Here is a 16,104-nt window from a genome sequence, read left to right as displayed (position 1 = left end):
CTTTTTTCCCCTGGTGTCATCAAGCAAACATCTTGGTTGTTTTTCATTGCTATCGAATTAAGAGATGGAAGAGAAAGCAGTGGAGGAGAAAGCAAAATATAATGATTAAATTATAGATGCTTCTTTTCCTTGCTCCTTATTGCAATCTCTTAAGGTCTCGACTGGGTCATTTCCACCCTGCCTACAAGGCACTGGTCTTTAAAAAAAAAAAAAAAAACCCAAGCCAAGAATGCTCTTGTCTACTGAACATTATCTCTTCTCTGGTTTTTATTACATTTTCTTTTGAAATTCGTTAAGATTATGCTCAGCGACCAGCCCTTGCCCAACCGGTTTCTCCCCTTCCCCCATCTCTCTACACACATCACTTTTTCCTCCTCCCATCCAGGCAAGTGGGCAAAACCCTGCAGGGCCGGGAACGCACGCTTCGGGCCGGTCACTCAGCAGTTTTATCCTTACTGGCCTTGGCAAACAGCTCCCCCCCAAAACCTTGTTCCCCTGTGGCCCCCTCGGCCATCATCTTTCTACTAGAGTGTGCTCAATTAGGGACTCCGGCTAGCACATCGAGAGTTTACGGTAGCCTGCCTACCAATAGGAGGCCACAATGCAGAGAAGTCTGGTTCAGCCTCCCGGCAGCCCCAGTGTCGTCCTCCCGTGGCTTACACCTACTGTACCCGCGAGCGAGCAAACGAGCCAGGGAGCGAGCCGGGCGCGGGAGGGGGCGCGCTGGGAGGGCCGACAGCAGCCGCGGCGTGCGCATGCGCACCGGGGTTGTTTTTCACAAAGCTCCTCTTAAAGTGAGCTGGCAGCTTCCAGCCGCCCGTCTTTGTAAGGAGACCACTGAGACTCGCAGAAGCGCGGAGCAGCCAGCAGCCTCTGTGCTGCCCCGACTTTTTAAGAAATCTCAATGAACTATTTGTAAAGAAGCGCTGATCTGCCTGCAAGCTTTTTGCACGGCAAAGACATCGATCAGTGTTAAGTGAGGATCACATCATATATGTGATCTTGACTTTTTTGTCTTACATTATATTTTTTATAGATTTTGTTATAAACATGGTGCTGGGAAAGGTAAAGAGTTTGACAATAAGCTTTGACTGTCTTAATGACAGCAATGTCCCTGTGTATTCTAGTGGGGATACAGTCTCAGGAAGGGTGAATTTAGAAGTTACGGGGAAATCAGAGTAAAATCTCTTAAAATTCATGCAAGAGGACATGCGAAAGTACGCTGGACCGAATCGAGAAACGCCGGCTCCAATACTGCCTACACACAGAATTACACTGAAGAAGTAGAATATTTCAACCATAAAGACATCTTAATTGGACACGAAAGAGGTAAGTTGTTTTTTGTTTTTTTTTTTAACATTGGTAAGAAATTATTAGACCTTTCTTTGCAAAGTACCTTTTCAATTTTTCTGAGTTAATGTAATCCTGCTCCTAGCATAACATATAGCAGTTTGATAAAGGTTAGCAAAGTTAGAAGATTTGGATTCTCCTTGACATTCATCGTGTGTTAAGCCGTAACGCATGCAGGCATCTGCAAAGTGACTGCAAACTGCACTTATTCAACTACCTCTATACCCGGCTTGGTTTGTGCCATACGCATTTGGAATCCATTTCAACCTTACATATAAATTATGCTTAAAACCGATTCAGTAATTTTACTTTTATATTTTCAAATGAATTGCTAAAGGCTGCAGTCCAATATTAGATTTTTCCCTTATACGCTGCAACCTGACATCTTAAAAACTAAGCTTCAATGAATAACACTTTAAAGTGGGTTAATAGGTGTATTTCATTTTTTAATATTGACACGCAAAAGACTTTTAGAGAATTGACCGTAGTTCTTTGATAAAGGGTTTCTGTGGCTTATTTTGACATATGGTATCAACACCCCACGTGTTTTTTCCCTATTCTTTCCAATTCCTTCAGAAATTTACATCAGGCGTTCTCTATTTTAAAGGACAGCACCAATCATGACGATGTGTTAAAAATCAGTTTTAGAAGCCATTTAGGGTCAGAAATTTTCTTTTCCGAGCATCATGCCGAACTTTGGAACGTGGATTCATTGAAACCCCTGCCAGTCAAATGGAATTGAAAAGTATTCGGCTCATTGGATTTGATTTTTGGTTAGAAAAGGAAGATAAAGGGTTGTCAAAGGGAAAGGGGGTCCTGAGATTTCCAATCTATTGTTTAAATGGTTACATTGTGGAAATATAGGAGACTCTAAGCTTGTTTTTCTAAGTTTCCACCCTTTGTTAGAAGCGGTTCAATCCTGTTTCGGACCAGTTCTGGGGGGTGGTGAGGAGGGGCGCTTGTTCTGCTCTCAGCAGATTGGTTACACGCGTCAGGTGGTGGCGATGACTTAATTCCTAGCCCAAGAAGAATATAATGTGAAAACTGGTTATGTAATTTTGTGCTTCTCCTTTTTAATGCAGTATTTAGTTCGAATGTTGAAATTTTTTAAAAAATAGAGCACGTTTTTAACTTTTTTTTAATTGAAAAATACACACCCATGAGGAAGTGCTAATTGAACTAAGGCCAAGTGTGGAAACGTAGGGTGCTTTGAATTACAGCATGAATGCATTTTTAAAGTATTAAGATGAAATTAGTCTTTTAATTGCGTTTTCAGTTACACACAGATCATTTGCATCCTGAAATAATTTCTAGTTAATCTCTCCAAGCACTTACAGTCGTAAGAAATGGAACTGCCTAATGACAGTCCTGGTATTGGCTGAACAGGACGCCCAGGAGTTTGTATTTGATCCTTCCTTGACTGGTAGCTTTTTTTAAGATGGGTTAGAAGAAACAGGTTTTTAAGGAGTTGTGGTGTGCAGTGGGGTAAAAGTAGAATAATAATACGACTTACGGGGACAAACACAAATTTCAAATGCTTGCACCACGGTTTCATAGTAAAGAACACTATGTTGCACCCCTCGGGACACCCCTCAACCCCTGCAAGCATGGACGAGCTCTTCGGCTTGGAAGAGTTTCAATGACTTTAGAACTGGGACCTCTCAAACTAGCCTGGTAACTGAGGCCCCGCCCCGGGCGGCCGGCGATAGGCGGAGCCGGGTTTGTTAGCCTGTTGCTAAGGCGATGCCAGGCTCTGATTGGATTGGGCGCAGGCGGGTGGGGAGAGAAGGCTCGCCGGCTGGGGCGAGGCTTGGAACCGGCGTGCGCCGGTAAAGGTCCCTCCTGAGCAGCCGCTGCCCCCGCCCCTTCTCGAGTCCCTGCCCGGGCTTCTGGAAGCGCACGGGGCTCCTGTCACATAACGTTCTCCCCCGCTCACCTCACCCCTCTTGCAGACCTGGAAAGGGACGAATTCAGGTTTCAACAGAGAGGAGAGGCAAGCCTTCCAGGTGCCAGGTGGCCCTGGGCGCAACTTTTTAGCTGACAGTTCTCTCACGGGGGAAGTTGAGTGGGCCGGGTTAGCCAGACCCCCTTTTCCAGGTTTCTCAGGTGGATGTTGTTAGGAAGCTCCTTTGAACGCTCGTCCCCCCTCGCAGCTGAAACAAAAGCATGTTGCCTGGTCTCTGCAGTCACCAGACGGGCTACCTTGATTTGCCCTGAGGGGAGAGCGAGCCCCCAAGGCTGCGGGACGGGGAAAGTGACACGAACATCGAAGGGAGGGTTTGGTAGGAGCCTTGGCAAGTATTCCCTGTCACCACCACCCCCGCCATTGTTCCCCCCACCACCGGGCTTTTGCGTCCCTTCGCTGCCTCCGCCCCCATTTCCTTTGCCGCAAATGTAAAGGTGTCAGGGTGGCCCGAGCCAGATCGAACCGGTCACCGGCTGGGGCGTGTAAAGCGGAAGCGCTGCGGCGCGCTGGCCCCGCCCCCGTCTCCCCCGGCCGCCAGCAGGCTAGGCTGCGCGAGCGCGAGCGCGAGCGCCGCGCGACATATGCCGTATGTATAGCGGGGCGCGCGGGCAGCGGCGGCGCGCGGGCGGGCCGGCTGGGATCTGCTCGCGCCGGTTTAGGCCGGTCCTCTCCTGCTCCGGTCTAGTTCTTGATTGACAGCCCAGCACTTGTTTACCACGGCGGGGCCGCCGCCGCCGCTCGCCTCAATGAGACTGCTGAGCTGGCACAAAAAGGGAGCGAGAAGGGAAGAAAAGGAGAGACAGGGAGGCAAACTTTGGCCGTCTTCAGGAGGGAGCGGTTTTAAATGGCCCCCAACTCATCAGCCGGCTTTCAGGGCCGAAATCCCGGAGAGAGAATTTGCGGGGGGATACTGGTGACAGAAGACTGAGTCGTGATGGTTATTGAATAAAAGGTATCCACATATAGGCACCTTTTTCCCCCCCTCTGAGGGAAGCATGTTTTTTGTGTGTATTTATTACTTTTTTGAGGGAAAGTTAAATGATAATAGCCGTTTCTGATAGCCTCCTAGTTAATGATAAAGGTTTCTACACCGAGGAAACTGCGTTAATAGACATTTATGTAATTAAATTACCTAGTTAGAACGCTTCAGAAAAGCATGTTAAGAATCCAGAACCCCTCCCATATTTCCCTGTGGTGTTTTTTTTTTTTTTTTTTTTTGGTTTTGTTGTTTTTTTTTTTGAGATATTTTGAAAAAGAACCTATTTGATCAAAAGAAATTGGATATAAAATCAAAGGTCATCCTGTTTTTTTCTAGCATTTCTAGCATTTTTCTAGCATCTTCATTTTTCAAGGATGTGTGACCTGTGTTTTCCCGTGAAGCAGGCACATTTTAAGGTACATCTTATATATATGCGAATTTTTAGCTATGAGACTGAGGTCATAATTTTAGGTTCAGTAAGAATTTTTATTTTTGACTATGAAACCGACGTTAAAATCACTGTTCCTTTTTTTTTTTTTTTTTTAAACTCCCAACATCTACTTGGCAGTTTTCTAATCATTTGAGTTTTCACATTCACATTTTCCATATAAAAACACATTTTTTTTTAAAGGTTTACGTGAATAGTTTTCATTTTATATATAGGCTTATTAGGATAAATTTAAGTAAATGGTTGAAGACAAAGGTAACATCTTAGTATGAGACTTGAGGTCTGAGTCTTTTAGCCTGTAGGATGTTAGCTGTAAATGCTTTGCAGTTTAGGTTGTTTTCCATTAAAAAATCACCTATGGGGTATAAATATTAATTATCCCCATTCTACAGATGAACCAGCTGAAGACAGGAGTTTTATTTTACCCAGAGGAAGTGATGGAAGTTGGAATTAGAATTCAGATCTCTCACACTCCAAAGTTTGTGGCCTTACTTAACTATGTGAGCATCTTTAAAGTTCTGACATCATGAAGAGAGTGTGAAGGTTTATTAATAAATTTTTTGTTTTCTGTTTTAGATGATGATAATTCCGAAGAAGGCTTCAACACTATTCATTCAGGAAGGCATGAATATGCATTCAGCTTCGAGCTTCCACAGACGTAAGTATTTTGTTAACAGGCGTTTTTCATAAACATACTTTCTTTTAAAATGAAACATTGTATATTTAAATATTTTTAGTTTTAAAAAAACCCTTTTCATTACTGAAACTTGCTAGAGGAAAACAATATACTAAAAAAAAAGAAGCTATTTTTTAATCTGGAGTGGCAAAATTATAGAAAGCAAACCTCAATATTCCGTCTCAGGATTTGTATGGTGTTTAAAAGTATTTCATTTAAAGTGAATGAATTGGAAGGTGCTAGTCAAATAGTAAGCACTTAATAGTTCACCATCAGCATTAGCTGAAAAAAGAACATATCAAGTCTGTCATTTAGTAGTTTATAAAAAGTAAGTGTTCTGTCCTTTCTACTGACACTTAGCAACAGCAGTAAGCTAAGAACGTCAAAAAAATTAGGAATATCCTAACTTTAGAAGTAATGTGTGTTTATGATATGAATTCATTAGCTTCTGTGCAAGGAGCTATTGAGAATGTCACACAAGAAATATTGTGATCTAGACTTAAAAGAAAATGTCAATCAGATATCTTAATGTAAGGCCTGGAATATAGGATGAAAGGAAGAAGGAAAGTAAAATATACATAATGTAATAATAAGGTATTAGAGGAAATTATACAAAAACAGTTTTAAAATAATGCCTTAACATATTAAAGTGGTACTTGTAATGTTTGATTCTGAAAGATAAACTTGAATTACAGAAGATTTTGTCAAGTGCCAAATGTACATAATTCTGTGTGTTCTTTAATTCTAGTACTTATTATATGTGGATAGAGTTCATAAGGAGTATTTTTCAGAGTATCATATTGCTGAAGAACATTTTTAATACAATACCCTAATTACTAAGAGAAATATTTTAAGTTCGTAAATACAATAGGGCTAATACAATTGGGCCTGAATATTTTCAAAGGATGAAGGTGATTTAATATAAATATATATTTTAATTCTTTCAATAAGCCACAGTCATTTAAAATAAACTGTAGAAGTCTTGCATAGATCCTGCATTTTATTTCTCTGTGCTATATAAATTAATGCAGAAGTCTAAAATGTAAAACAAAAAGTAAACACCACTACTCCTCAAAAAAACTAGCACTCTACCTTGTAAATAAATGAAGCTTGTGCATTTGTCTGATGAAATATGAAAAGGAGACTAAATTAACTAAAATAAAATCTTCCACAAGTAATAAAATCCGAGAGTTGAGAAGAATTCTCATTCTTTTGACACAGGTCAACGGAAGAAATCCTTTTTCTTTTTAAGTCTATAATGTAGTTAGAAAACATGGCCAAAAAGAGTTAGAATATAAGTAAATTAGGAAATGGAAAGCATTTTTTTTAAGAGATCAGTGGACTTAATGAAATGTAAAAAGCTTTTGAAGCCATGATGACTATTCCAGACCTTTTCTGGATCTTAATTAGTTGCTATAATAGGAAATAGTAATTTTTAGCTAATGAAAAATGGAGCATCATAGGGAGTTTGGTCTGAATGTTTAACCAGAGTCTAGAATTTCTCAAGAGAAATAGTTAAACAATTCTTAATTTTATTTTTAAACTAAAGTCTTGACCTTTTCAAAAACTGTTCATTTCCAGACTTTGATAATTTTGCCACCAGCATTAAAAGTAGCCTCTTCTTAGTTTAAAGCAATTGTATTCTTCTGGCTTTTTTTAACCAAATTTCTGCAATATTTGACAATTATCTATTTTATTATTTGGAAGGTGCCCCCCCCCCCCAGTGACTTATCCCTTTGGAAATATAAATTACACCTTCGATACCTCACTGGTGTATAAACATATAATATATTAACACTTCTATGCTGATCTGCTGTATAATTAATTAAAAAGAGGTGTAAGATTAATATATGATCTTTATATTCTGCACAGACCACTTGCTACCTCATTCGAAGGCCGACATGGCAGTGTGCGCTATTGGGTGAAAGCCGAATTGCACAGGCCTTGGCTTCTACCAGTAAAATTAAAGAAGGAATTTACAGTCTTTGAGCATATAGATATCAACACTCCTTCATTACTGGTAAGAATTGACTGAATTCTTCATTCTCTGTTTTTGGCATATAAATACCAAAGAATAATCACCTACTCTATGTATTCTTTACAATTTATAAATAGTAACTTTATTTTTAAATTACGTAAATATTTTCCAAACTACAGTGAAGAGCAATACTAATTAATGCAGAATATGCTCATATTTTCTGATATTGTAATAACTTGAAGTAAATATTTAAAATAAGACCAATATTTGGTATGAAATATCTCTTAACTCAGAAGATAACAACAGTAACAAAAATAAATCTGTTCCCTGGATACTTTTAGTGGAAAAGGAACAGTAATATCAATTATTACTACAACAATATCACTTAACTTGAAAATATTATAATGTAAAATTTGTACTGCATTGCATTACTCCAATATAGGGATAGTTGTCAAATCATGGGGAGATTATTATTTTCATGAAAAAATTTAAATTCTGTTTTAAAGAAAATCTTTTTTAATTGCATTTTTTCACAAGTTTCAAATTCGAATTCAAAAACTTTACTTGGTTTAAACAAATAATAACATCTTTACACAAATAAGAATCAGTCTTAAAAATGAATTTTCTTTTTTTTACATTCTGGGTTTTACATTTCTCAAAGAAAGATGTTATCATTTGAGATTATAACCAAGTTGCTTTCCAAACTGCCTTTTTTTTTTTAAGGCAGTTTAAATAGAATGTGGAAAGGGTTTTTTTGTTTTTTTTTTTAAGTTGGCTTTTAATTACTGTATGTAGTGTGTGCTAAAACTGTTTATGAAATATGTTAAGCCCTTTTTTCTTTAATTGAATGGAAACTTGTATAAAGACAGAAATACCAGTATAAATCAAAAGCTGTCAGTTGGTGGAAAAGTATATTTGCTACAGAACAGCAACACTGCTTTTAATGTAAAATTATTTAGGAATTGAGGATTATATTTTAAAAATTTTATTCCTGTCTCAATTCATACCTTGATTTTTTTCTCTAAATTTATATCTTACAGTCACCCCAAGCAGGCACAAAAGAAAAGACTCTCTGTTGCTGGTTCTGTACCTCAGGCCCCATATCCTTAAGTGCCAAGATCGAAAGGAAGGGCTATACGCCAGGTACGTATGAGGTGGACTCCCACCAAGACTGATCTTTCTTCATTTAACTTCTGTGCATGAATTTACATTTTTTTCTACTAAATGCAAAGATGGTACAGTATTCTTTGGTAAACTGTCGTAAATTGTGCTTATCCAGTTTTCTTTTGTGAATTGGAATGTAGTCTTGTTTTTTAAATAGCTACTGTCAGTGTGTAGTTGATTTTTAAAAGTTACTTGCTGCTCTTAGGGTGGCTTCTTAATCCGTATGATTCATTGAACTTTCAAACTTTAGTCCAAGAATCTACATTTGTTTGGGGGTTGGTTGGTTGTTTTTTAACAGTAGATATATATATATATATATTTTTTTTTTTTTTTTTCCTGTAGGTGAATCAATTCAGATATTTGCTGAGATTGAGAACTGCTCTTCCCGAATGGTGGTGCCAAAGGCAGCCATTTACCAAACACAGGCCTTCTATGCCAAAGGGAAAATGAAGGAAGTCAAACAGCTTGTGGCTAACTTGCGTGGGGAATCCTTATCATCTGGAAAGACAGAGACGTGGAATGGCAAGTTGCTGAAAATTCCACCAGTCTCTCCCTCCATCCTTGACTGTAGTATAATCCGTGTGGAATATTCACTAATGGTACGTACAGATTTAAGGGTTTCGAGTGGATGTTTTCTGAAGTTTTAATGTCATAAGGGTATCATTTTTGTCTTGTATCTAGAATATTATTTTTTTTCCATATATGATAGATATAGTTACATGTAATTCTTTATATAACTTGGACTATAGTTACTCGTTTTACCTGAGGTCAGTGTACCATATAACAGTGTACATAATGGAGAAATTTTTCAAGTATATCATTAAAAAATGAAGTAGATGAGGACCTCAGACAATAGATTGGGTTATTTCTTCTTAAAAAAGAAATAGTGCTTGGGATTCTAAACCTAACATTTCTTTTTATTGTCTAGGTATATGTGGATATTCCTGGAGCTATGGATTTATTTCTTAATTTGCCACTTGTCATTGGTACCATTCCTCTACATCCATTTGGAAGCAGAACCTCAAGTGTAAGCAGTCAGTGTAGCATGAACATGAACTGGCTTGGTTTATCCCTACCTGAAAGACCTGAAGGTAATAATTTGATAATGCGTATCTAAGCTTAATCTGGTATTTGCAAGAAAATAATTTTGCTTCTGATATTTTATGATTAGATAAAATTTGTCTGTATTGAAGAATGGGGTGTGCCCCTAATGTTAGATTTAAAATGTATATTTCCCTAGTTTTAATCACAAGACAGATTATTATTATTTTACTTTGACATTCATTTTTAATACCTTCTATTCTGTGTATTTTGACATGCATAAGAACATGCTGTTCGAATTGCGTGTATCTTTTTCCTTCAGCACCACCCAGCTATGCAGAAGTGGTAACAGAGGAACAAAGACGGAACAATCTTGCACCAGGGAGTGCTTGTGATGACTTTGAGAGAGCACTTCAAGGACCACTGTTTGCATATATTCAAGAGTTTCGTTTCTTGCCTCCACCCCTTTATTCAGAGGTAAGCATCACACCCTCAAGTACAAAATGGGCTGACTCTTACTAAGCAATATTGCAGAGTTTCTGAAAATACAGTTAGGTTTTGATTATCATGGTAAGAGAGAAATAAATAATTTTGAACAACAGATTAAAAGTTAGATTGTCAATACTTAATACAAAGTCTGACCCAGCATTGGACTGGTCTCTTATATTATTGGCTAAATAAAGATAATGATCTAACCTAATGCTTGTAACATGCCAGTTAAAGGAATAAATATTTTAAAGCATCTGTAGAACTGGCATTTGCAACCATTGATTAGATAGCTAGAATTTATCTTACTCGTCATCCTTTTTAATTTTTGTATTTCCGCATTCTCAGTGATAGGGGAAAATAACATTTGCAGTAACGTACTTAAACAGCATTCCTACACGGTTAGATTATTTTTATTCGTCTCAAGTAACTAAGCACTTATATGAATAAAACATGGCCCTTATTTGGGAGAAGTGTACAGACTGGTGAGGAAAAAAACTAAGAAGCAAAATATTACATAACAACGTGATAGGAATGCACAGTTCATTTGAGGAGCAGCTTATTGGGTCTTGAGGCTTCCCTAAGAAGGTGATTGTTAAGCTGATTCTTAAAGAGTAAATTTTCTCAAAATATAGAATATTCCAGGCGGGAAGAAAAATAGGAGTTGGGGAGAAATCCAGCAATTTCAGGATACTTCAGAATGTATACATATGCATATATGTAATATGCATTGTAAGAGATTTTAGAATTGGCCTTGATAACTATATTACCAGATAACTTTTTAAATCACTGGAATCAGCTTTTGTTTTTTTGTTGCTATAGTTTAGACAGCTATTTTGCAGTGAAATACTACTCCCAAGAAAGATACAAGAGGATTGTTTCACTCTTCTACAAGTTGTTTTTATTTTTTTCCCCTTAATTCCGTGACTAGAATAGTCAATTTTCATTTGGATGTGATTAATATGAAATCCACTGTATTCATTGATTATAGGATGTTCCAAAATCTGTTCTGTTCTCTGCAAATTCTTTTTTGCACATAGTTTTTTTGTCTCACTATTTCAGTTCATGAAATTTTTCATTAGATGCTAAAAGTATCCTCCCACTTGTTAGAAATACTTTCACTACATTTTTATTTTGACATTTCTGTCTTGGTTATTAAGTTCCTCATTTGTGATTTGATCTGAGGCATCTTAGTTGTACAACAGGCATTTTTAAAGAATGGCAATCTTAAGTATCCACTTTTAAGCAATTTGTCATAAAATTCTACCTTCTTTTAAAATGAAGTAAAGCTAATTAAAAGAATATAAAACTTTTAAAAGGCTAAATTGGTTCAGGATGTGATTTAATTGTTTAACATCTAGTCATATTGGGGATGGGGGGATTCTTGATTGTATTAAAGCTATTTTGAATTTTTTTTTTCTTTAAAGGATAGTCATTAAAAAGAAAGAAAAGTTGTTAAGTGCATATGAATGTCACTACAGAAAGAGGCAAAATCGGCTATCTATGGAGCATTTGAGTTCATCATTCTTATTTCTTGATACACACTATATTTATTCCTAGGCTCTCTCTGGGGCTTTAGGCTCATGAGCTATCACCTCAAGTAAACACCAAGAACATTGTTTACACAACTACATTCTTCCCAAAGCCTAGGGAAAACATCAGTTGACTTTTTGGTAATAGGATGAAATGGAAACTGTAGGAGAAAATCATCTCTATGAAAATGTTGGCCATTATATATTTAAGTCTTAAGTTCTATTAAGTGCTGAATAAAGCTCCTGTTATCTGATAAAATATTACCCTTAGCTTTTGTTAAATAAAACTATCCTGGCATACCTCTACAAATATAATTGTTAATCTAGTAATTGAATAGCAAGTCCTTCATAAATGATACTAATCCTTTCTTCCCCATACAAGGCCTTTATGTTCATTCTGATTACAGCATTCAAAATATTAGCCTGTTTGCTACATTCTTACTAAATGCTATCAGTTAACTTTGGTTTTGAGGTTTTTGTTTCTGTTTTTTTCCCTTTCTAGATTGATCCAAATCCTGATCAGCCAGCTGATGATAGACCATCTTGCCCCTCTCGCTGAAGGAATACTTGGTTAAATCAAGTTGACGTGGGTTCTGAACTGTATCTCTTCCCTTCCCGGCTGAGGACAGAGAAGTATCTTGGAAACATGTTTTCAGAGGAAGTGGAATAGCTTTTGCCCAGAAAAATGGCAAACATGAAACAACCAGTGATCACGCTTTAGAAGCCTACAGCAACATTCTGGGACTGCTCCAACATGCTTGAAGATCTAAGCTTTTCTCCTTTAAAACTGGCACATACTAAGAGCAGTCTTCTTAGCCTATGGTCATACGTGTCAAGACACCACGTTGTAAAGAGGGATGATTTCCTTCTTTTGATTTGAAAATTTGCACATGCTCAATGCTTACATTGTGCGGTTCAATGTCACTACAGCTTTTTTTTTTTCCATTTATGCCAGACTCTTGATACTCTTTTAAAACTTGTTTGTGGTGAGCACAACAAGGAACAAAAGAAAGCTTTGAAAGAAACTTTAACATGAAAAAAAATGCACTGACATTTTTTTTTTTATTTAATATAGCCTGGACTTTACCTGCGTATGCACATGCTCAGAATTGTCCTACTAGGCTGACCATGTATCACCTCTTCAGCTTGGATCCTATTGTGGATTTATTTACAAACATCAAATGCCTTCAAGCCAATCCTTCTTGCTGTATGTTTGCAGCCTACTGTGGTAGATAAGCAACAGATATGTGGGAAAAGAGATAAGAGGAGGAAGCTAATAGACTTTGTCAAGATTGTATACCTTCTTGGTTTCTTTTAAGAATTTGTTGCCTTTCTACTATTACAGCAAAGCAGCATTTTGTTATTGACTGCCTAAAATCACTTAATCTCAGGTGAACGCATCACTTGCCAAACTGTTGGAATGCTATTTGTGTTTTGTTGCACTGTTGAGTTATTTTTTGTTTGTTTGGTTGGCTTTTTGGAGAGGGAAATTTGGAAAAGGGACATACACAAAAGTGATAACCCACCCGCATTCCCTTTTTATCATTACATATAAGAAGAAGCTAGCAGAGCTGAGAATGGAGTCAAGAAAGGCAGTATGGCAGGCACCAGCAAAGAGTTAAGGGCTGTTGCTCTTACAAATTATTGTTATTTTTTATTATTATTTTAAAAGTATGGAAGTTTTCCGGTCACTGGAAAGGAGGAGAAAGTGCATTTATTTTTATACAGAGTTACTTAATTACCTCCAAAACACATATGTTGGAAATCATTTTTGCTGGTGCAGGGTATTTTCATGAGCAGGAATATGGATGTTCAGATTATGAGAGAGCTCATTTTATACATTTCCTGTCCTGCTCAAGCTTCACAGCTTGAAAGCCCCAGTATATTATAAAAGTATAGAATGTAAAAATTAGAAATACTAGAATATTTGTTGGAATCGTTATTTTTTTTGTTTTTGTTTTTTTAAACAAAAGTATGTTTTTCCATAACCTAAAGAAGATTTTGCTAAATGAGAGAAATCATTCACTTTGAGTATATATAGTTATGAAGAATGATCACATCACTAAATTACAACTTGTGTGAAAGATAATTTACAGTTGGCTCATAAATATACCAGCATTCATTAAGACCCTTAAAACTGCATTTTCCAAGGTACCAAGTGTACTGAATGTCTTTATTTTAGAAGGATTTCAGCTCTGATTTTTTTTTTTTTTTTTTTTTAATGAAAATCAGCATCTCTGATGTTGCAGCATATGTGTGAAATGGGTCTTATATCTATCCTGCCATTTAATCCCACAGTTAATAAAGTGGCTGAAAATAATAGTAACTCTGGCTTGGTGCTTGACCTGGTTAAATACTGTCTTAAAGCTTCATACAAAACAAATAGGCTTTTCCATAAGTGGCCTTTAAGAAAACATGGAAGACAATTCATGTTTGAAAAATGCTGACAGGGTGAAGAAAGCCCATGTAAAAATGAATCGCGTTTTAAGTGATTCGGTTAAAGGGTTTGGGCTCCCGTAGCAAACTAATACTAGATAATAAGGAAATGGGGGTGAATATTTTTTTATTGTTGTTAAATCATTTTGTGAATGTCCCCCTCAAAAGAAGCTAATGGAATATTTGGCATAAAGGGCATTTGGTGGTTTTTGTTGGGGGGGGGGTTGTCAGAAAATCCCTTTTCTTTTCTCTCTTCTTATGTCTAACTGACTAGGGAACAATTGTTGATATGCATAGCATTGGAATACTTATCACCATATACTCTTATAAATAACACTTGAGGAAGGAATGACCAATATTCTAATAATTGGCACTGGGTCACAAAATGTGATACAATTTTAAATATATAAAACTTTATCAAATAAAGTTTTATTTTCCCCATTATTCCTTTACTTTCTTACTTAGAGGCATTACTCTTTTCTAAATATTGGTCAATTCTTGATATAAGATATGAGCTTCACAGGTGTATTCCAGTATTCAAAGATAGATTCCTGATTTTTCAATTAGGAAAAGTAAAATCCAAAATGTTAGCAAAACGAAGTGCAATATTAAATGTTTGCTTTATAGATTATATTCTATGGCTGTTTGTAATTCCCTTTTTTTCTTCTCTTTTATTTGGTGCTGAATATGTCCTTGTAGGCTGTTTTAAGAAAACAACATGTGGGAAATGATTTAATTTTTCCTATTGCTCTTCCTTGTGGAAAATAAAAGTGTTTCTTTTTTTTTTTTTTTTCTTTTTTATAAAATTGTTTGGAGATTTATTTGAATTTTAATCATTTCAGTAACTCATCATACATGCAAACACTATTAAGACTACAATTAGGGAGTTCCCTGGTGGTCTAGTGGTTAGAATCAGGCCCTTTCAGTGCCGTGGCGCAGGTTCAACCCTAGTTGAAGAACTGAGACCCTGCAAGCCCCAAAAAGTAAAAAAAAAAACAAAACTTATTTTAAGCCTTGCTGGATAAGAATTGTTTCTAGATCTCTACTAGTGGAGAGGAATTTTTTAATATAAATTATCATTGTTTTACTTAATTCATTAAGTGATAGATGCTTTTTTTTTTTTTTTTTTTTAGTTTAGAAGTTCAGTATGTTTCCATGTTATAATATGAACCAGACTGAACCAGGTATGTTTTCACTTCTCAGGTACTAACTCTGATGGGTCCCAAGTTTCTAGTATTTCAAGAGCACATAAATTTAGAAATTGTATTAATCTAAAAATAATTTTTCTAAATTTTAAAACCTTTTTTTCCTCAAAGAATGTCTGGATTTTATAGTGGTTTGTAACATTAAGTAACATTTGGAATCACACTTAGAAGTTACCTTCTTACAGTGTTTATATACTCATGGATGAGCTGTCAAGTTGTACATTACTATATGATTCTCCCCTATTCTCAAATGTATATACACATGGAAGAAGTGTGCTACAAAGTGACATTAAGAGACAGACATTTGTAATCGATTTTATAGCAATACACTATCCTTGTTAAGTAAAACCAATCTGCACAATATCTTAATACAATAAGGAAGTAAAAATGACTAGGAGAGGAATCATGAGAAGGGAACATCTATGTTCTGGGTTCTTTGACTTTAGATAAAACTGAACAAGATGTGTGAATTTTGATTTCTTCATCTACAGTGGAACAGTATGCAGTTATAATACAACTTTAGATAAATGATGCTCTGTCAGTTGCTGAAATGTTGGAAATTAACCTTGTTACTTCTAAATTTGCATTTGAGTACTTCTAGTTCAGTACATGTCTCAAGTTATATAAAAGTGAGTTACTTGGGTCTGATTTTTCCTTGTATCACCTCAGTTCAGTTCAGTTCAGTTGCTCAGTTGTGTCCAACTCTCTGCAACCCCATGGACTACAGCACGCCAGGCCTCCCTTTCCATCACCAACTCCGGAGTTTACTCAAACTCAGATCCATTGAGTTGGTGATACCATCCAACCATCTCATCCTCTGTCGTCCTCTTCTCCCACCTTCAA

General features: G+C 36.7%; 1 protein-coding gene across 1 annotated transcript; it reads left to right on the top strand.

The window, feature by feature from the left end:
• The first annotated feature begins 803 nt into the window (after positions 1–803).
• ARRDC3 (arrestin domain containing 3) lies at positions 804–14,856 on the top strand. The gene is given in 9 exon segments (XM_005907536.2): positions 804–1,162; positions 1,165–1,329; positions 5,320–5,401; positions 7,292–7,439; positions 8,438–8,540; positions 8,904–9,160; positions 9,490–9,652; positions 9,925–10,079; positions 12,123–14,856. Coding segments are annotated over 9 exon segments (1,242 nt in total). The 5' UTR covers positions 804–1,050; the 3' UTR covers positions 12,180–14,856.
• The last annotated feature ends 1,248 nt before the right edge of the window (positions 14,857–16,104 follow it).

This window comes from Bos mutus, chromosome 7, assembly GCF_027580195.1.
Source record: "Bos mutus isolate GX-2022 chromosome 7, NWIPB_WYAK_1.1, whole genome shotgun sequence".
NCBI classification, from domain to species: Eukaryota; Metazoa; Chordata; class Mammalia; order Artiodactyla; family Bovidae; genus Bos; species Bos mutus.
The sequence above is the reverse complement of the archived record's forward strand: the minus strand, read 5'-3'. Positions and strand labels throughout refer to the sequence as shown.